At 48.8% G+C, this 22291-nt stretch overlaps 2 protein-coding genes across 2 annotated transcripts in view; one reads left to right on the forward strand and one right to left on the reverse strand.

Moving 5' to 3' along the window:
* Window positions 1-10666: 10666 nt before the first annotated feature.
* gchfr (GTP cyclohydrolase I feedback regulator) lies at window positions 10667-12759 on the forward strand. Its single transcript, XM_084437630.1, has 3 exons — window positions 10667-10807; window positions 11513-11607; window positions 12105-12759. The coding sequence occupies exons 1-3, from the start codon at window positions 10772-10774 to the stop codon at window positions 12232-12234; spliced, it is 261 nt and encodes an 86-aa protein (XP_084293756.1). The 5' UTR covers window positions 10667-10771; the 3' UTR covers window positions 12235-12759.
* Window positions 12760-17226: 4467 nt separating this feature from the next.
* Window positions 17227-22291, reverse strand: part of dnajc17 (DnaJ (Hsp40) homolog, subfamily C, member 17) — a gene marked incomplete at its 3' end in the record, with an annotated part of 42019 nt that continues 36954 nt past the window's right edge. The window contains exon 11 of the mRNA XM_084438366.1: window positions 17227-17352. Coding sequence (XP_084294492.1) covers window positions 17227-17352 — 126 coding nt within the window. The remainder of the gene's footprint in view (window positions 17353-22291) is intronic.

Below are 22291 nucleotides of genomic sequence, written 5' to 3' on the forward strand. Positions count from 1 at the left end.
GTGTGTGTGTGTGTGTGTGTGTGTGTGTGTGTGTGTGTGTGTGTGTGTGTGTGTGTGTGTGTGTGTGTGTGTGTGTGTGTGTGTGTGTGTGTTAGTGGGGGGTGGGGGTGGGTTGGCTTATGATTAAATTGTATACAGTGATTGGGCATTAAATCTATCTCTACGTCTATTAATGACTTATACTTGGGGAACATTGCTAATTAAAGCTGTGCCATATTGGTCTCAATCCTTTTAGTGAACGATACGTTTTCCATCCCTGTGGACAACATACTGTCAGCGGAGGATGAGACGGGCACACGTGGACGACGATGTGTTTCCAGATCTTGTGTCTACAAATGGAATATGCTTTGTCATCAAAAATAAACAGAATGACAGTGATGAACTGAATACCAGTGGTGGTGAGTGATGACAAGACGTCATAGCTGGGTAAACACAGGTGTGCAAGTTTAATATTTATATTTATTATCTCCTTTGTGATACATTTTTTCCAGAGTCATCCTCAATGCCAGAGCCATCCTCAGGCACAGATGCCCTTTCCCTCACTTCGAGAAGCAGCAGTAGCGAAAACGGTTTCTACAGTAGCAGTCTGAAACGACTCAGAGAAGAGGAGGAGGCTTTGCAGGCTCCACAAGCCACAAATGTGAGTGCATGTTCAAGATGTCATGTAGACCATTGTTTTAAATGTTGTCTCTGTGGTAGGCCTGATGCATTGTATGTTTATTTTTAATTGGCGCCACAGCTTAAGTGACCTGTGTGTCCATCTGTCTGTCCGTGTGTCTGTGGCATGAGATTTGGAACGGTGAGATCCGAATCATGGATTGGAACTGCAAATTTAAAACAGAATCCCACCCCATTCATTGTCTGTGGGGGTCACTGGAAACAACCATATCTCCAATTGGGAAAATCCCAGAGACACATGGTTTGGATCTCTTGGGGGTTTGGCTTGGTTTTGGACTTGGGCTCAGGAGCGAGAGACAGAGAGAGTTCGGGAAGCATTAATGAGGTAGTTTTTGTTTGTTTTCAGCTGATAAAACAGGTTCTGCTGACCAGACCAGGTGGAAGTGATGTGCTGAGGAAAAAGGAGCAATTAGTCCTGGCACAAGAAAAGTGATGGTGAACATTCTAGTTGCAGACATGGTGGAGAGTGAGGGGTAGGATTCACATTTTTATACCTTTGCATGAGTGTGGCATGTCTTTATAGGTGAAGTTTTAAATCTCTATTAAAAACCCATTTCTTCTCCCTGGCCTTCAACTGTAGTTGATCACGACACCCTGGTATTCTGTGTGTTTTTATATTCTGTATTGTTGTTGTTATTGCACTTTGGGCTTTTATTGTTTATTGTATTTTGTGTACAGCATTTTGGCTCGACGTTTTTAAATGTGCTTTATAAATAAAATTTTACTTGACTTGAAGTGTGGATGAAGTTGGGACAGTTGTATTTCCACACAAATTATTCATTAAAACTTTTTATGTTCTAAAACTATATATATATCCATCCATCCATCTTCATCCGCTTATCCGGGGTCGGGTCGCGGAGGCAGCAGTTCCACCAGGGGGCCCCAGACATCCCTTTCCCTGGCAGCATCAACCAGCTCTGCCTGGGGAATCTTTAGCCGCTCCCAGGCCAGTGCGGAGATGTAGTCCCGCCACCTAGTCCGGGGTCTACCCCGCGGCCTCCTCCCAGCCGGACACGCCTGGAACACGCCTGTGAGTGTGCCTGGGTTCAGGTAGAGGCAGGGGTCGGGGGTAGGGTGGGGGTAGGAAAAGGATACGGACCCGGGTTAGGATGCGTATCCTTTTCCTACCCCCACCCTACCCCCTGCCTCTACCTGGACCCAGGCACACTCACACACACACAGACATACACCAGTCCTGGGCTCAGTCCCCATCGATGATGCTGGGTTTGGTACGCGCCTTGTCAGGGCCCACGAGCGGCGCTGGACCATTCGGTCGGGAACCGCGGGTTGGCAGCCTTCGCGACAGTTTCAGAGACGTCGATGGCGTGCTGCTGTCGAGGGCACAGGAAGCAGCGAGCTGCGCCCGTCACGGTCCTCCCGGAACTGGAGGCGCCGGCAGCAGGAGGGAGAAGAGTGAAGTGGCGGAGGCGCCGGTTCTGCTGGCGCCCGGCCCGCCATCTTCGGCTCCTTCCATCTTCTCACGAACCACCTCAGAACTTCTTCAATCCTCAGAGCTTTGTCAGTTGTGGCGAGCTGAAAGATTGTGGGGGCCGATATACTGCCAACGCAGGGTATTTATGCAGGTGCTGGCGGGCATGCACCTGTGCTCATTGGTCAAGGTGCGCGCAATGAAAATTGTTCAGTGTGTGTAGCTCGCTACGATTGGTCAAGCCAATAGGAGCGAGCCCTATGGGCCAAAGCTCCATGAAATAGAACGTATGCTCCTAGACAATGAGGCCTTTTGGATTTGGCTGAGGCTTGCTAACTCTCCTAGCCCAGGGTGCCGTAACATTATCCAGAACGAGACGTCTAGCTACTGTACACATCTCACTCTCAAACTCAACAGTAGACCCCATTCAAATGGAATGGCATTGATCTCATATGCACACGCATGCATGCATGAACGCACATACAGACACACATACAGTACATGCAGTACAGTATCGCTATGGCTCTCCCTCATGTGCTGTGGTCAGAGAAGGCTAGGGTACAATAAAGCTGTCGTTCCTGGGAATCCCCCCAACCCATATGGACTTCATCAGAGCCAGTAGTCAAATGACATCATTGTCACATATTTGACTCGAATCTCATCCGTCCAATCCGTCTCTCCTCCCGGACGGCGAGCGCAGGCCAGCGCAGAGGCCATTCACATCCCTTTTCACCTCATAATGCAGCATGTGTACATATTTCTATGCACTGTAAGTGGATGAGTGTCACGGGTAGCCGGGTTCACAATTTGACAGTGTTTATACACACACACACACACACATGTGCACGCACACACCTTCAGAGTGAGTTGTGTCTTTCCTAAGTGGAGATGAAACATGACTGTTTAGGCCATTCAATTCAGCTGTCCCCCAACTGTGATGATTTATGAATGGAAAGCAACATTGGGCCAGTTTAAGAATGACCATTTTATGTCAGGCTCCTTAGTCGGCAGAGTCGAGCTCAGGGTTTATCTGTCTGAATAAATCACAAACACTTAAACCTCGCACGCTGCTCGTCTGGAAGTTTATTGAAAAAATCCAAGTAACCGTGGTAACCATTATCCAGTGATGTCACTCGCCAGACCCAGACCGGGGTTTTTCACATGATATAAACGGTACGCCGCTGCTGCGTCTTCTCTTTGTTGACATATCGCTGCTTTCCTCGCCTCTGCCTCTGTTTCCCCTCTCACGCTTGGCCAGAGCAGGTCCAGCTGTCCAAAATGGCGTCATAAAAACACCTCACATAACCTCCAGTGTTGGAGCGGCCGGCCCGGCTGTAGCCGGCAATGCAAACCAACAGCCTTCTCCCACTTCCTGTGTTGTGCGAGGGAAAGGAAGAACGGGCGTCTGGGTAACTCCTATGCCTGCCTTGTTGTTGTTGTTCTACATTTAACATATCCAAGCTGCCCTGTTGGGTTCCCTCAGCCTGTTGTTGCTTTTTTAACAGCGTCCATTTCCTATCCAGAGACGCTACACTGAACAGATTAGCCCTGCTGGCTTGTTCGTGAACAACAGCCGCATGCTGCCTGCACCTTAATAAAAACCATGATGTCAACCCAAGGCTTGATGGAAATCATGTAGCTCCCTCTCTAACTGATATCGTGCAGATCGGTTGCGGTTCCATCTCGGTCCTTCTGTCTGTCTCTCTTTCCCTCTGTCCACCTCTCCTCATCTGGGACGGAGAAGACCGGCAACGATTAGCCAAGGCTGGAACCTGGACCATATCTGAATGTCAACACATACCCAAACTGTACTTCCTGAATCAAGCAAGGGCTTCCCGTAAGAATATCTGGTCCCCCTCTCTTTTTTGAGCTGACTGTAGCTTGTTGCCAACATCCCCAGTTTCAAGTAGCTTTGAGTAAGTTCTGTAGACTAGTCCTAACTACTTTGTGGTAGTGGCACTTCCTTGAAAGTATCTTGTGAAAAACACAGTAATTTACAATTCAAACCAACTGGTCTTCGGAAAGCTTATACATGCCCAATAAATGAAAAGGAAATGTTTACTTCCACATAATTACATGACCCACTTTTATTAAATGTTTTTCCCTGTTTAATATCATGCAAATGTCTGGCTTGCTTTAAAATATGTCCTTTTACTTTTTATGATTGCATTCTGCAAAGCAACCGTTGAGGGGAAATAAAAAATAATGAATTTGTGGAGGGGAAGTGGGGGAGCAGGGCGACCAGTGGACTGCACAGTAGAACAAAGAGAGGCAGAGAAGGATCCAGAAGTGCCCAGGGGTCAACTTGGCAGATGGGTGATTAGTTCTGGTGAAGGCAGAGAGAGCTAAGCTGTGGTCAGACAGGCCGCACATGTAGGCAGGGCCACCCTTCTTCTTCATCGTGTGGGTTTGTTGTTACGTCCTCGTCTTGACGTGGTCTGCGGTTTGTTCCTCGGCGCCACACTTGAACGCCGCACAGGATGCCAGGCCCTAACTGTACATTGATGAAGGGAAGCGTCCAACGCCAGTCCGGAGATGATTAATCCTCACCCATGCCAGTCTAGGTAAGTCCATCCCGGTAGAGGAAGGACCGGCGATCGGGATGAAATCACAGAGTCTGGAGGTGTTTGCCTCCCACTTCACACGCCAGATGTAGTCCGCCCATCCTGCCTCGCTGATGTTAAGATCTCTGCATTTCTGCAGGAGATCCCGTGTGGCAGGCTCAAAAGGGTGTCTCGACTTGAGACGCCAGGGAGGCTCCGTGGTTGCAGTGAGCCTGTCGTGGAGCAGGTGGTTTGGCTCCACGGCCCGGCAGGTGAGACGTGCTGTGGTTCCTGTGCGGTGGAGGCCAGCAGGCTGGATGCCTGCAAGGATGGGAAGGTTGTCCCCAGGACTGGGAAGCAGGCATTCTGTCACGATGCGCAAGGCTTCGTTGATAGGCGGATCAATGAGGCGGGTGTGAGCGCTGCGGCACCCCAGCCTGATTGGACCAGTCGCCTCATCAATGCCACACAAGCTGTTAACTTCTTGCGCAGTGACTCGAGCTGTCGGCGGAACGTGAACTACCTGTCCAGTGTCTCGCTGAGGTAGGTTGGGTTCGGCGCAGTATCGCAGGAGTATTCCTTTCGGTGTATACTCTGAGCTCACATTTGGCTTTCTTGCTGTTAAGGTGGAAGGCCGCTGACATGTCTTTGCCTCGCTGAGCTTCAATCTCCATTCCTGGAGGTATGCCGCTAGTGTCTGTGTGTCCTGGCTCAAGGTCTCCTCCACGTCCTGCCAGTCTCCAGCAGAGTACACCAGCGCAAGGTTGTCTGTGTAGGCATACTTCCTGGAGACTGTGTTCGGCAGGTCGTAGGTGTGGATGTTATAGAGGAGGGGGGCCAGGACAGATCCCTGGGGGATCCCGTTCTTAAGGCGTCACAACCTGCTTCGCTGTCCACTACCGGTGGTGAGGGTAAAGCTGCGGTTTCGGATGAGCTCCATGATCATACTGACCATATGCCTATCCGGCAGCAGGCGGAGCAGCTAGCAGGTGAGGCCGCGGTGCCATACGGTGTCGTAGCCAGCTGTCAGGTCTATAAAGCCGGCTCCGGCACTCTTTTTGGCCGATAAGCTGCCCTCAATGTGAGTCATCGAAGTGACTTGATCTACGGTCGATCTCCTACGTCAGAACCCGGCCTGCTCCTGTGGGAGCATCAATGATTGGTTCAACGCAGGCATAGATGAGGCACTCGAGGATCTTGAAGGGGATACATACTGTAACAGAGACATGGGGCGATAACTCTTAGGGTCCCCTTCAGGCTTGTTTGACTTAGGAATCGCGACAACTAGGGCTGTTCTCCAGATTTTGGGGATCTTGAGATGGTGCAAGCAGGAAGAGAGGAATGCTCTTAACCAGGACTTCAAGGCAGGCACGGCATGGAGTATAAGCTCCGGGCAGATAGAATCAGGCCATGGGGCTTTCCCTGGTTTTACATGCTGGAGGGCATCAGTGAACTCCTACGGTGTAAATTTGCTGGAGATGTTACCGCCGCTAGCAGTTGTGGCCATCCAGAGGTCAGACACTTCTTTTGCCATGAGACTACCCTCATTTGTCCCACTTTTCACAAATTGTGATGCGATTTTGTTTGCAGAGATGGGGCAGTGACGGGGGGAGTGTCTAGACCTACCAGTGAGATTGTTAAGGATGCTCCATGCCTTGCGGCTAGAGTGTGAGAAGTCGATGGAGTTAATGGCCTCCTCCCAGCGCTCTTGTCTCCTTCGGCTGAGTCTTGACAGCAGGGCTGAAGCAAGCCTGTCTGACTCAGCTCCTGGGGAAGCCAGGAGGAAGGCACAGTAGAGACTCTCGCACTCCGCATCCCAGCACAGTTTGTAGCTGTTGCAACGTCCGCTTGGGATGGATTTTATGGCCGCTTTCACCAGTATGCCGAAGAGTTCCTGGTACGCCTCGTCCACGTTGTTGGTGTTAGGTGGTGGAAGGCACCTTGTGGATCTATGCGTAAGGAGGCGGTAGTGTTTCCAGTTGGCCTTTCGTAAGTTCCATCGCTCCACCGGCTCGCTCGGGACAAGGTCCACGAGTTTAGGCATGGTTATCAGCGATGGTCGATGTTGGGACCGTGGGAACTTTCCTAGCACACTTCTATCAGGGAGCCGGTTATCAATGCCGACGCTAGCAAATGCCAAGTCAGGATTCGTCCCAGTTTTCCAGCGACCTGAGACAAAGCTGGATGCGCCCTTGGGATCGTATAACAGGGCCAGTCTGTTGTTAGCTGCCAGGTTTTCTCCCTCGGATGTATTGATGCTGTACCCCCAATCCTCATGCTGACAATTAAAGTCGCCAGCATAGAGACAGGGGTGGGGGAAGACTGGGAGAAACGTTGGTGTGATTTGCATGGGCGGAGGCTTGTATCTTTGAACCAGTCGGGGATTGGTCGACGGGAGTCCAGATCAACCTTTGATGGATGAACGTAGCAAGGCCATGCTTCCTGCTTAGGATAAACCCAGCTAGAGAAAACTGTGGAAGAACTAGTTTATCTGCTGTTAGGCAGTGGGTCTCCTGGAGGAGGATGACGAGGGCCTTGGTGGTGCAGGCCAGGTGCTCAATGATGTCTATCTTACTGGGGATGAGCCCTTCGGTGTTCAGCTGCAGAATTCTGGGTTGGGAGCCGGCAGGGCAAGCTCCGCCGGCTACCCTCTGAGCCTGTGGCAGCCGAACACCAGCCCTTTCATCTCTGCGCCTCTGTAATGAAATGATAGCTTTAAGTATGACACTGGGCTTACTCATTCAGTGCAAATCCTTTCCTTCTAGGGCCTTTAACCACACTGACAACAGTTCTGTGTTCTCCAACTGGCTCCCAATCGGATACAGTAGTAAGCTACCTAGATTTATCCAAAATCAGGACATTTAACAGACATGGGAGCGAGCACAGAGATGAAACAGTCCTACAGGACAGGTCCCTTGTCTGCAGGGATGCTATATGTAGCTGTCGGCTGCAATTAGGAAACTGACCGGGCAGGAGGAGGTCATGAAAAAGTCTCCTTTCAAAGTAGCTCCAAAGGCCAGGTACTGATGACAGGGAGAGCAGTGGAACAGAGGAGATAAACAAACACTATGCAGGCACACACACACGCACACCGATGGCACAGATGCACACAAAGATATACTGTATAAGACACACAAACGGACACACACACATAAACACCTCAGCCGCATTTTAAAAAGATGGTAGCCTGTTATAGCCACAGTATCACACACCTGATCTATTCATTCAGGAGATATGCCTGCTCTCTTAGGACCTCCCATAACAAAAACTCTTCTTTCGCAGTATCGTAGATGGAACGCTGTTTGATTTCCCTCACTGTACGTCTCTTACCTCCACCACTGTCTAGTGATTTTAGTCATCCAGCCCATCGTTAGCTCTCATGATTTAAACAGATTATTTTAGCAGTAAGGTCTGCTGTAATACAGTACAGTACCTTCAGGGCCGGCATCTCCTGTAGGCGGAATAGGCAAAATGCCAGGACCTCTGGCCTCGCAAAACTTTTTTTGTTACTCTCTAAAAAGAGTTAAATGTTCTCATTGGATACAGTACGCACCAGTGATCATAAAACCAATAAAAATCACAGATTTTGGATTCCCCCCCAGCCCTAACCAAATATGATACTTAAGTCACATTCATGCGTCATTGCTGCTGACGATTGACGTTACATGACGGTGGGATGATGGCGCCTCAGTCTTTATTGCTTTATGGTGGGCAGGATTGATCTCAATAGGGGGCCTCCACAGAGAATTTTGCCTAGGGCCTCCAAAAGTCTAGAGCCGGCCACGAGTAACTTAATCTCAGATCTTCATCCACTCATCCCCACACATAATATGTATTTATATTATAAATCCCTCAACTATCTAATTCATGCAAATTCCAATGCCTTGTGTGGGATGTTTGGATGTCTCCGATAGTCCATCTTGTGTCATGTCAGGTAGAGGAAAACTAGTGAGAACTAGTCTCCATTTCTCATATCATATTTCACATTATGTTGTGTGTGTGTCCTTATTCCTGTGGTGCTTTTCTCTGGTGAGAAGATGAAAAGGAAAGACCCTCGTCAAATCACCAAGGTGCTTCCTGTAGGTCCTCTCCAAGGATGAACCGATGTCACTCCAGGTCATGTTAAAGGTGGTCCTGGATCCTAATAGCCTCCAGACGTTGAGCTACCACAGGAAGTCCCTGGGGCAGGAAAGCTGTCAGTGAAAGTGTTCTTTGGCAGGAAAGAGTCTTTTGTTTGTTTTTTGAGTCAGCAACAGCCCTGCTGGTTTCCTGTTATCCTGGCCAAGTAAGGACTCTGGTGCTCTTTGGGGGCAGATAAAATAGACACTTTCTAGAAAACTCCCAACCCCTTTGGCACCACTGCTAATTTTGAACCCATACCCCTCACTCTCCATTGTGTTCCGATTGCTGAAAATCTCACTCATCAATAGGGACTTTAAACAACAATGGTTTTCAGGACTGCTACGGTGGCCGGAAATAGATCTGCTATGACGCTATCGCCGTATTGGTCAAAATCGTTGAGCAAACAGCCGACCGGTCCCTACGGCGAAGCGTCTCCGGGATGAGACGTAGCCACTACGCGAAACGGGGTTTTGCCGTCGTAGAATCAGCTGCTACGGCAGGCAGGTTTATTTATCGAGCACTGATCCATTTCCGGTCACCGTAGCGGCCCGTCGTAGCGGTCGTTGCTTAAAGTCCCTAATCATTGATGGGAAGCTGTTTCACAAGAGTAGGACTTTCACTAAGGCAAAGTCACTCAAAATGATGCAATAGGTTTTTCATGTAAAACAGACTCTCATAACATGGCATACACTAAACCACTGTGTGGTCACATAACTATAACTGTATGAAATGAAATGCAATTATAAAAGGGTGTTTCAAGAAATATAAAAGTCAACAAAAAATGCCACAACACTTTCAAATTCATATTTTTGCACCAAAGTGACCAGCCCACATTAAGTTAACTGTGTGATGTGAAAGTGGTTTGATGTGGGGCAGAATTGAACAAGCATGTTTCCCATCAGACCAATATCAAGCTGTGATCAGTCCAAAGAAATTACCCTTCCCAATGGGCATGGCAAGCAAAGCCAAAGTGATTGTCTGTCAAGGGCTCTTTGGCATCCTTGATATTGCTGATTTTATCTGAGTGCCGGTCCATTGTTGTTGGGATATAGTTTATATGTCTTTCATTTCCCTCACTGACACGCAACACAAATTCAAATTTGTTCTTGCTGCTCGGAGGAGGAAATTACTAAATCTCAGAGAAGGAAATTAGAATTTGAGACAGTATGGTTCAGCAATGCATGCACACAGAATCAAACTGACAATGCACAGCATTTGATGCTTGGAGAGGCGTATTAAATCCACCAATGAGGAGGGAAAGTCTGCATTAAATTGAGGGAAAATACTGAAGACTGATTGAATGCTTAAAGGTAAGTCATGTCTGAGTTTCCCCAAATCACATAGCAAAGGATTACACAGAGGTCAGAGGAATGGCGAGTCTTGGTTTTAGTTTAGTTTAACTCACTTATATGGTAGCCTAAAGCAGCCCCTCACATAACCATGCAAGATTGCTCCATATCCGTGTTTTGGATGAAACCATTCAGGACACAGTGTACGATTTCCAAACCACAGAATTAAAGGCGAAACCTGAACCGCAGAGAGAAACCATGACACAAATGGCACACATTCAGACCGCCAGACACGGCGGGGGGGTGGGGGGGGGGGCATATGGCTCGGATTGCAATAGTGCCCTAGCAGCAGATTACATCTCCGCAATTTTCGACAGGCAAAACGTAAATAAACGTGTAGAGATAGATGTTTTTGATATAGGAGCCGATGACATTTTAAGAATGAATAAATATTACCAAACTCAATATGACATCAAATCAAACCCGAGGTCCTCACATGTTAGCCTAACCCCACGTAATCAAACGTAGCCTGTGAGCCGTGCGCGTTTAACAATGAGGGGAGCTCTGATTGGTCCATGGCGATGGGTGTTTCCGCATTCCGCAGTGAGCTGTCCGTGGAAGCGCAAGTTGAACAGGGGACCGTCGCGTCTCTGCAGGAATACATACGTCCCGTTACCAGGGGGGTTCCAGTCAAACCCGCATGATCCAGGATGCCTTATGTGCTCGTCAGTACTCAGATCCGAATGGTTAGTATTCTGTTCTCGTCCGTCTGGTCCGGTGCTTAGATAGACTCACTCAAGCAACAAATAGCCTATACGCTTCTTGAATCAGCCTATTTCTGCGTAACAGATTAATCGAATGAACTGCAAATTACACTTGATTTATAGAGTATAGAGTTGCAATTAGGCCTACTCGTGTTATAGACAATACAACATATGCCTACTGTTACATTTAGAAAGGCAACAACGAACAGCAGAACAGTTTGTAGGTTGTTTTTACCGTGGTGCCCTGCTTTCCCTAAATTAAAAACACATGCATGTGCGAATTAATAGCCTAGGCCTGTTCTTGTGTGCCTGTTCGTTTTTGCCAACTATTGTAAATAAATAAATAGGATTTTGGGTTATCTCTCTTACTCATCTCAAGGGTAGACTATGAACCAGAGCGCGCATCCCACTTTTACGCACGGGACGTTTGAGTGACAGGCTCTGCTCCGTTGCTGAAATGCTACAGGTTCCTGGCGTTTTGAAATGTTGATTTCTCATCACCTGCTGATCTAAGCATCACATTTTGATTGGCTCTGTGTGTGTGTGTGTGTGTGTGTGTGTGTGTGTGTGTGTGTGTGTGTGTGTGTGTGTGTGTGTGTGTGTGTGTGTGTGTGTGTGTGTGTGTGTGTGTGTGGGAGGGGGGTGAATCTGCTGACCTTTTGGTGTGCTGTCCATGTTCCTTTCCAGGAAACAGGTCCAACTATGGTAGGGGATGAGTATTCTGATCCAGCCATCATGAGCTACCTAGGAGCCAGGAAAACCACCATGTTGGGAAACAATTTGTGAGTATTGACATGCAATAAAGAAGTGTGACCTAAACTGAAATTCACATGGAAGAGGGAACCTTAAGAGCTACCTGTACATGAAACAAACATGGTATTACATTTATGATACACTGTATATACCGTAGTAAAAGGGAGAAAACATCCAAAGATATGGTTTTAAAACATCAGTATAGTTTAAAACAAGACTCGTGCCGGACCTTCGGCTGCAGGAGGGATCTGCTGCTGCTTGGCAGTTTGGTTTGAGACCAGCAGAACTGATGGAAGACAGAGCAAGGAAGTGTTGTCACACATCTACCACAAGTGTGGCTGGGAATCGACTTGTGTGGGGGTACGGAGGGAAGGATCACCAAAAAACACAATGTTCTTCCCCTTGGCTTCCATTCACTCTTACCACAGCATCCCAGACAGTGTACAGAAGAGATCTTGACAGTGAAATTGTGCATACTGTATGTGGAAAAGCCAAACCTGTTGAATTGTGTGCACGCCTCTCACAGTTCAGAGTACCACGTCGACGACGCGCCACGCCAGGTGCTGGACAAGCTGGAGAAGATCGGCTTCCGTGTGGTGTCGATGACCGGGGTGGGACAGACGCTGGTGTGGTGTCTGCACAAGGAGAGTGATTGAGCCACCTCGGGGACACTTGGAGACAGCTTGGTGCATGTCAGCCCGGCACCAGAGAAAGATATGGTAGAGGTGACTGTCCTGGGGGACAAGCCACCGGGTTCCATGACCATGCAGTGGACCAGGCCAGACTCCGTTCCTGATGGCCCTGCGGCAGTATTCCATCCATGTATTTGTTTGTAAGTTGACGGAGCAGATGATGGAGGAAATCGTAGACTAATCGTAGACCAAATAACTAGTTGACAAAGGTTTATTCATTGATTACTAGTACACAGTACACCAGCGGTAGACAGTGACTAGTAAACTGTCTGTGGGTACAAAGAAAGGAAACTAGCTCCAAAGTTCATTTACTTTTGAACTTGGGTAAAGTAAATATATTCCTTCCATCCTTGATCTTGGCTCGATCAGAGCAAATAAAATGTATTATGAATTTATTATTAAGATTAGATTTATTTATGAAGTGTATCACATGTTAAGTTCTCTTTATATGATTTGATAAAGAATGAGGAATAAAATTAATTATTTGAAGGAATTGTGTTTTCATTTTTAAGCACATTTTCCCCCAAGCATATCTTTTATCTTTTCAATATACAGTTTGGATTTCAAGGTCTGATAGCAAATCAATTATGTCCAAGAACCAAATACATTTCAGCCTCCAAAGGAAAATAGCGAACGGTAAAGAAGTAGTCTCGGAGCCTGACTCTCTACGGAGGAGAGTCTGGACTTCAGCCGCTTAGAATTTGTAAAAGGAAGTTCTTAAAAAAACTCTTAAAATCACTTCCGGTCCGGACTGTCTACTACTCTCTACGGAATTTTGACAGACTATCCACCCATTTTTTCCCCAACTTCCTTCATCAAAATTTCAGCGCCTGAATTCCAGACATTGTAGACAATCCGGATCGGAAGTCGACTCGTCTGGCCTGCGAGACCAGTAAAGAAGCCGCCCAGGCCCTGCGTTGCATGTCTGCGACGCTGCGGTGGTGCTTCCCTCGCCTCTCTGTGGAATCTTCACCATAACGCGCTCACACGAGGGATGTTCCACCGCCACCCCCACAGGCTGCGTGTTCTCCCAGACACGCGGTGTTGATCTGCACAGGCCGGGGGTGGAGGCTGTGTGAGCAGAGCCAACCATGCTGGGAGGTGTCATTACACCCTCATTTACAGCTCCTGGGCTGCCAGTGTGTGCGTGTGAGTCTGCTTCTGAGGTCAGGCCAGCCCTGATCGCCAGGCCTGCTGCTTGCAGCGTGACTTGGCCACCGTACTCCAAGCCCCCCGATATCAAAGGAGCCCCATAATTACCGAGGTGCTGACGCGACTGTGGCGGGTCCAGGTTCCACTGGCGTCCTCCGAGCTGCCGGCATCCACGCAGACTATCTGAGGACGAGCGCCTCTGAGGGGGGAAAAAACCGCTGCGAGAGCGCCGAGCAATTGGGCCGGCCGTTACGGGGACGCCGTGTCCTTTCGCTGGGTTTGCACGCGGCACAAGCCACTGGCGCGGAGCACACTCAGGATGTGTTACTGGAAGGAGGCTGTAATTGTATTTCCTCTGTTGTAATTTGGACAGACTGTGTGTGTGTCTGTGTTTCTGGGGTTTCCCCCCCTCCCTCCTCCTCCTCCTCCTCCTCCTCCTCCTCCTCTCAGGGATATGAAAGACTGAACGTCAACTGCATAAACGAAACCATCTGAGGAGCGGAGGAGAGGAGAGGACAGAGGGATGGGGAGGAGAGAGCTGGACCAGATGGATCACACCGGACCGAGCCACACCACAGCTGGGCGTTGTGTAAGGGGGCCGCGGTCCAGGCAGCCTGGGAGTGCTGTGGAGATGGATGTCTCGGCCGGTCGCAGCCCAGAGGCTCCTAAATAACGCGATGACATGCGGAAATGCCGCCACATGGACACAATGACACCATAGTTCCAGCGGGACGGGCAAATTGGACTATTTTGTTTCTGGGATGTTCCAGGGACAGGGGACAGTTATGAAACTGGGTTTGCCCCAAGGCCGGCATGGAGACCACAGTCTGGTTCTGAGGAACTCTGGGACTGCCAAGCTCTGAATAGCCTCTTCCTCTAAGGCTTATACTCCCTCTGGGATTTCACTATTGTGAAAGTCGCAAGCTGAAACCTCTTAGCGGGAGAGGTAAACAATATGTGTCTCTCTTGATCAATATCCAGGGCTGTTGGTCAATACCACAATAGTAAGTGGAGTAAAAACAAGTCTCAAGGTTGATCGTCAAGGCTGATTCTCACATGGAATAGACTAGATTTCACATACGTACAAATACGGTTTTAGAACCGTAGTATAATATGTGGTACAAAACCAACAGTATAGCCCCACATTGGGACATGCACTATTACACTTTGCCTTGTAAACAGTGTGGGTTTAGAACGAATCCCATGACCAGAGTCTGGGACTCCCACACAGGGCCTCTATGGTGCTCAGCTTCAGAAGCACAAAGCCCAAAGAGCAGTCACCATATCCAACAGTGCTTTAGCTGAGGGCCACTGGAGTTCACTTTTCATCATGTGAACCCTCCCACAAGAATTCCCATGAAGCAATCTATGCCTGACTGCCACTTTCACAATCGCACGGCGTGAGCATCATTTCCACATTGTCACTGTTCTGTGGTTAAGGCTGTTGCAAGACGGAACTCATTCATATCATGAATAATTTCATACTGCATTCGGGGAAACGAATCATTAGTATCTTGGCTGCAATGTTACAAGTAATAAAATAACAGCAAGGTACTGGAAAATGTAGAACTAAATAGTGGCCTATAGTATACTTGCCTATATGGGTCTACCTACCTGAACATTACATTGACAGTTAGCTACTTGTATATAATAATAATAAAGCACATACACACCATGAATAGCATATTACAAGACAGGTGACACATCAGCCTATTATAGCAAGGAGAACAGAAAGCTACGCTGCTAATACACGACCGGGTGTGCTGCTTGTAAAGACTCAGTACTGATACAGAGACAAACTACTAATATATTAGCCTCCCCTCAGTGCTGCTGGCTTGTAAAACTCGCTCAGTAGCAATGATAAAGAGATAGTGTGTATACTGTATACCTCTGGCTTGTAAAGCTTGCTCAGTAGCAATGATAAAGAGATAGTGTGTATACTGTATACCTCTGGCTTGTAAAGCTTGCTCAGTAGCACTGATAAAGAGATAGTGTGTATACTGTATACCTCTGGCTTGTAAAGTTTGCTCAGTAGTAATGATAAAGAGATAGTGTGTATAGTGTATACCTCTGGCTTGTAAAACTTGCTCAGTAGTAATGATAAAGAGATAGTGTGTATACTGTATACCTCTGGCTTGTAAAACTTGCTCAGTAGTAATGATAAAGAGATAGTGTGTATACTGTATACCTCTGGCTTGTAAAGTTTGCTCAGTAGTAATGATAAAGAGATAGTGTGTATACTGTATACCTCTGGCTTGTAAAGCTTGCTCGGCAACAATGGTAAAGAGACACTATGGTAATGGACGGCACTTATATAGCGCTTTTATCCAAAGCGTTTTACAATGAAGACCTCTCATTCACCCATTCACACACACATGGCGGCAGCTGCCATGCAAGGTGCTAGCATGCTCATTGGGAGCAATTTGGGGTTCAGTGTCTTGCCCCAAGGACACTTAGACATGTAGTCAGGAGAAGCCGGGATTCGAACCGCCGACCCTACGATCATTGGACGACCTGCTCTACCTCATGAGCTACACAGCCGCCCTACACTACAGACTACAACGTGGTCCAAGTGGTAGAGTGTCTAATGACCGCAGGGTCAGCGGTTTGAATCCCGCCTCCTCCTGTCCACATGTCGAAATGACCTTGAGCAAGACACTGAACCCCAGATTGCACCCAATGAGCAGGCTAGCGCCTTGCATGGCAGCGGGTCGCCACTGATGTGTGAATCGGTGAATGAGAGGCCATTGTAAAGCACTTGGTCCTTTAAGGTAGAAAGGCACTATATAAGTGCAGTCCATTTACCATTTACAGACTATAGAGCCATAACCTACAGAGCCACTACAGAGCACTACACAACCACTGCAAGAGTACCACAACCTCCATAATAAAGGCCAGATCAAAAAGATCAAACACTTTCTTCATAAAGTAATAAAAAGAATAGCTTGCACACTCTTATGCTCCAGTGTTGACTTTTACTAGACAACGCTTTGAGCCTCTGGTTTTCGTCAGGTCACCTTAGAAACAGCGAGTTTTACACACATACAAATAGATGACCACAGGTCATCTATTAAAGTCTATTCTAGTAAAAGTCAACATTGGATCATAAGAGTGCGCAGGCCAGGTTCTACTCTTTTTATTATGATCTTTATTATGATCATTACCTAATCCAGCACCCCGAGAAGTGACGTGCATCTTTTCAACTTTTCATGTTCATAAAGTAAGAAAGGAAAATTGAAAATAAGGATTTGTCGTAGTCTTTGGTTCATGCTGTGTGTAATTTTATACCAATGCTTGTGTATTTGAAAGATAAAACAGAGACAATCACTGTTTATAAGACCATTGATTTGCAGAAATATATAAAAGTCAAAATAAAAGATATATACAAGAATCAGGGTTTGTCGTTGTATATGGGGGCAGGTTTGTTTAGAGTGATCATTATCATTAAGCTACTAGGAAGACGAAAATACCAATCTCCTTTGGTCACGCTGAGGTGGTAGTAAAACCTGGATTGGGCCCTGGACTACTCTAGTCTTCTTACAACTGGGGTTTGTATGAACCTTGGATCAACATTTACATCACTCCGTGACAGCAATATTGTTAAACGGTCATTTAAAACAGGCAATGGTAGGCCACCGCAATAAACATGATTTTTATTCAATAATGAAATACAAAACATTAAAGTTTAAAACAACTTTATGAAACTAAAGCCAGAGGTATTTTTTACAGTGGATGGCCAGGTCTCTCTGGGTCTGGGTCTGAGTCAGGACTTGGCAGGGCCGGGCCGGGCCGATCTGTGCAGTGCTAGGACTTGGAGTCCTCCTCTTCATCCTCTCTCTGCATCTCCTCTATGAGCCTCTGTCTCTCTGCCGCCTGCCTCATCTTCATCAGAACCACGCTCTCGTAATCCCGCTCGCTGCTCAGGGAGCCCTGCAGGGGGCAGCAAAGAGACACAAACACCACGTAGGTTAACGCAGGGGAAGGGACTGGAAATACAGGTGTATTACAGGTGTATTCAGGGCCGGCCCTAGGATTCTGGTGGCCCTAAGCAAGATTTTTTTTGGTGGCCCCCCCCAATACACTCCCAGCGCAACCACCAAACCAAACGCACGCACGTACACACATAGAGATGGACAAGTGAATTAACAACAAAGGTCTTGCTTTATTTGGAAAGGATATAAAAAAGTTACTTAAACAATTATTTGTTGCCAAGTCTCTGGTGCGTTTTAAAGTGATGATGATGCATCAGGCGAACCCGGCGGCGTGGCAGCCAGGATTCGCCGCGCGGCGACATTCGCAAAAGTTAAATTTTTTTAACTTTCTGCGGCGGATTCGCGCGGCAACCCATTGGATCCCGCAGCGAGATTGGGGCGAACTGGGCGGCGCTAATTTTCTCGCCGCGCCTGGTGTGAACACAGCATAAGGCTTTTGCCAAAGACGTTTAGAAGTCACGTTCCTCAAAATAAAATACAAAAGCATATCAAACAAGCCGTTGCATTAGTGAAGAACCACACGGGAGATAAACGAACCTATATTTGCACCAAAGCTTCACAGGTTACATCATCGGAGGACCCCACAGGAGGCGGAGCAAATGACAGCACTGACGCTGCCCTGTTAGGCGTCTGTTTGTTTTCGCGACAGGAGGAGGAGAGAATAGACTCCTTTCCCAGCAGCCATGTTGAGGTGTCATAGCAGGGTAAACACAGGTGTAATTAATAACCTTAATTATGGTCATGTTCCATTTAGAATTTAGGTGAGCCAGTGTCTGTTATGTGGTGAGCTTCTTGTCTTTGAAATCGAGAGTTTAACATGTTTTTGAATGGTTTTTCAAGGTGCCCACCCACATCAATTGTATGACCTAAACGGTGGTAGAGCAATTATCAACTTTCTTAAAAATGCTAGTTTGACAACTTTTTGATCTGAACCATTGTATATGATCATAAGTAACCTTAAAACAGGGCTAAACATGATTTCCCCTTTACTACTCCTTTAACTAGCCAAGTTAAGATAGCTAGCTTATGTTAGCCAGTGCTAACGTTCGCTGTCTCTGCGGTTTTGCCAAAAACTGACCGTTGTCATCGTCAGAACAGCCGTTTACCACTTGCGCTCTAGCCCAAAAATTTAAACTTTTTTCAACTGCCAAAAAAGCCTAGAGCTCATGGCGCGGTAGCGCTAAAAAGCGCTGGGAACACAGCTCTCGTCTCTATAGCGCCCTAGAGCTCATTACCCATTATAAACAACGAGAAAACAGCGCCAGCTCTAAAACACAGCTCCCCGGTGGACACGTAGCCTACCCTTACACCTGTGTTTACCCTACTATGACACTTCAACATGGCTGCTGGGAAAAAGGTCTATAGCAGAGCGGAGAGGAGAACCGTTTCTCAGGATCGGTTCTCATCTCACTTACCGGCGGGGATGACGGCCGGCAAAGCGTGCATGAGACATGGGCCCCTTGAGGAACTGTGACAAAATAATTCCGCTGCCTGAGGTCATTAAGCCCGAAATGAGGCCTGGGGATGGGGCCTGTGTGGTTTGGTCCTCCTCTGGGTGATTGCCTTGCAGGGCTGGAGGGGGGGGGGGGGGGGGGGCTGCGTGGGGGGGGGGGATGCTGCGTGGGGATTCTCTTATGGAGACGGAATTAGAGGGGCCAGAGAGAGAGAGAGAGAGCCAGCCACCGGCTAATGGCTAATCAGCCAGGGTGGAACCGCCGCGGGTCAGTGTGCACACACACACACACACACACACACACACACACACACACCAGCCCCTGTGCGGTCACATATACAAGCACGCACACACACACGCACACACACAGGACTCCACAGTCAGCAGCACCATGCGCCACACACACATACAATACACGCACATATAATCTCCCGTATAAACTTGCGCGCACATGCACAGACAGACAAGACGCGCGCAGGCACACGCGCAAAAACACACACACACAGGCACGCGCACACACACACACACACACATTATCCCTAATCCTGGAGCGGAGAGGGAGGGAGATTCAGTGTCCACAGAATAAACCTTTGTTTTATAGGATTAGATGGAGGAAGTCTGCCGTGCCAAGCAAGTGTCTCCTTAACAAGACAGTGAGTTGAGGTGAGAGACGCTACATGCTGTCCGTGTGTGTGTGTGTGCGTGCGTGCGTCCGTGTGTGTGTGTGCGTGTCCGTGTGTGTGCGTGCGTGTGTGTGTGGGTGCGCGTGTTTGTGCGAGAGAGAGTGAGAACGGCAGACAGAAGAGGGGGAGAGAGTGAAGAGTGAGGAGGAGGTTGTGCGAGTGGCTCGGTGAGGTAAACCATCTGGAAGAGATCACGGGGAGTCCTGCATCCGTGTGCGAGAGAACGAAGAGGGGAGGAGAGAGAGAGAGAGAGAGAGAGAGAGAGAGAGAGAGAGAGAGAGGGCTGGTGTGGGGAAGCGGTCTCTCTCTCTCTCTCTCTCTCTCTCTCTCTCCCTCTCCTGCCCCTGGATGTAGGGCCGGAGAGAGCCTGTGATTATCATTCCAGTAATGTGAGCTCAAGTCCTCGTCTGACATGTAACCATGAAATATCACGCAAGGCCAATTAGGTAAATAAACAACTGTTGCATCTTCAATTAAACCAAACAAAAGGGTGTAGCTAACTGCTCCCCCCCCCCCTTCCTTCATCAACCATACACCCACCTCTCCTCCACACTGACCTCTACTGGCTGTTCTCTGTAAAGGCACGCACACTTAAGGCTATGGAAGGATAATTGGGAGCAGTACCTCTGCTAGTGCTTCCCCATGCATGGTTAATGGATGAGTGAGTGTGATTGTGAGCGTTAGCAGGTGCCTGGATGAGGGCCGTGACGCACTCATCCTCCAGCTGAGAGCTGTTTCCTAGCCTGGAGTGCTAACAGCAAACGTACATGTTTAGCTTGTGCATCACTCTGTAACTAAACACTTGGGGATGTGTGTGTGTGTGTGTGTGTGTGTGTGTGTGTGTGTGTGTGTGTGTGTGAGCGTGTTCCATAAACACACAGGAGGCCAGAGAGACCAGGGCGACCACAGTACACAAACAACGGGGCCCACAACAAAGCCTTGAAAGGAGGATATGGGGCCAGCACAGAGGCAGGATGACACACACACACACGCACGCACACACACACACACACACACACACACACACACACACACAAGGGCTGAGTAACGTGGCTGATGTCACTCATTGCCCGGGCCTCCCAACGGCATGCCCCAACCTGACATCATAACCACCGCTGTCGGCGCCGCCACCACCAGTGTGTGTGTGTGTGTGCGCGTGTGTGTGTGTGTGCGAAAACGAGAAGTGACATCCCACTTGGCGAAGTATCACACGGAAGATAAGAAGAACATCCAGAATTGCCGTTGGGGGGGGGAGAGTTCCTCTCCGGAGATAAAGACCTGCCCGTGACAGAGAACAAGGGATCGTACCCCCCCCCCCCCCCAACCCCACTCCCTCCACTCTCTCTCCCCCTCCCTCGCTCCCTCCCCCCCTCCCTCGCTCCCTCCACCGCTCCCTCCACCCCTCCATCGCTCCCTCGCTCTCTCCCCCCTCCCTCCCCTATCTCTCTCCCCCCTCTCCCACATCAAGAGCTTTCCCAGCAGCTGATGACAGGCGTGCAGCCGGGTTGACACCGGGTCACGAGATCCGAACGGTTCCCCCCGCGCTCCCGGTGACGTGGCCTGCGAAGCGTCAGCCCTCGTCTCGCCGAGACATCCCAGGCGGCGGATGTGTGTTCTGAGCGTGCCGCTCCCATACGCAGGAAACAAAAAAAAGAGACTCGGCACTTTGAACTGGAACAGAACTCGGGAACCGCCGCCGTCGCCGTGACGCGAGCGGGACGGGTTCCTCCGTTCCCCACGCCGGTTCCCACCCCCGTGCCGTGACTGCTGCACCTGCCCGCGGTTCTTACGGGCCCAGATGTACGGTTCTATTAGGTCGTTTATGGCCCGTTTCAGATAAACAAATTTTTCTATATAACATCTAATAAACGTCTCTGATACAAAGCCAGGCTGTCAATATGATCGTAAAAAAAGATGCGTGGATTTGGGTTGGAATTCGTAAACCTTTCAAGGTCCCAGCGGGGTTGAAATTCCAGATACCAACGGGGCTGTTTCTGCCGTGTGTGTGTGTGTGCGTGTGTGTCACTAAGCTACAGGGCTGGGTGATTTGTGAGGGCCAAATACTTATTTAGAGATCATTACAGTGTGTGTGTGTGTGTGTGCGTGCGTGCGAGTGTGCGTGCGTTAAGTGAAAACTTGTGCCCGGGCACTCGCACTAACTCAAACAAACAAAACAGCGGGCACGGGAATCGCACCAAGAGGAATTCCTCTGAAGAGGAACCCCTAGCTCCACACAGAGAGGAGAACATCGGTCGCTTCTCTTCATCAGAACCAGACAGGAAGCGACCGGCGCGCAGAGAGAGAGCAGCAGCAGCAGCGCCCGGCAGTCCCAGACACGTCAGTCATGCTCCGTGACACGCGTGGAGCGCTACGGCCTCGAGATAGAGTCCACATCCTCCGGGTTGTTGTTGGCATGACCGACACGCAACCGCCAGACAGACATCTGCTGTCTGTATGCTTAAGCGCAAGCCTCTTTTCCCCCTAAAACCATTCGACGAGGAAGAGTAACAAAATCCTATTGGGAGCGCAAAGAGTTTAAAGGCCTTACTGTGTTTGTGTAGGGGAAAAAAAGTCTTGTGATAATGTCCAGAATTTTGCCCGCTGTGCCTGTGTAGCGAACACTGACGAGATGTTCTCTCGGAGGGTTTGGGCTTTGAAATCCACAGGACTTCTGCCATAAACTACATGCTGCTGATCCACAGGTGACTCGGCGCCAACATACACTCCTCGCGGCCGTCCGC

The sequence above is a fragment of the Borostomias antarcticus genome, assembly GCF_949987555.1.
Source record: "Borostomias antarcticus genome assembly, chromosome: 5".
NCBI classification, from domain to species: domain Eukaryota; kingdom Metazoa; phylum Chordata; class Actinopteri; order Stomiiformes; family Stomiidae; genus Borostomias; species Borostomias antarcticus.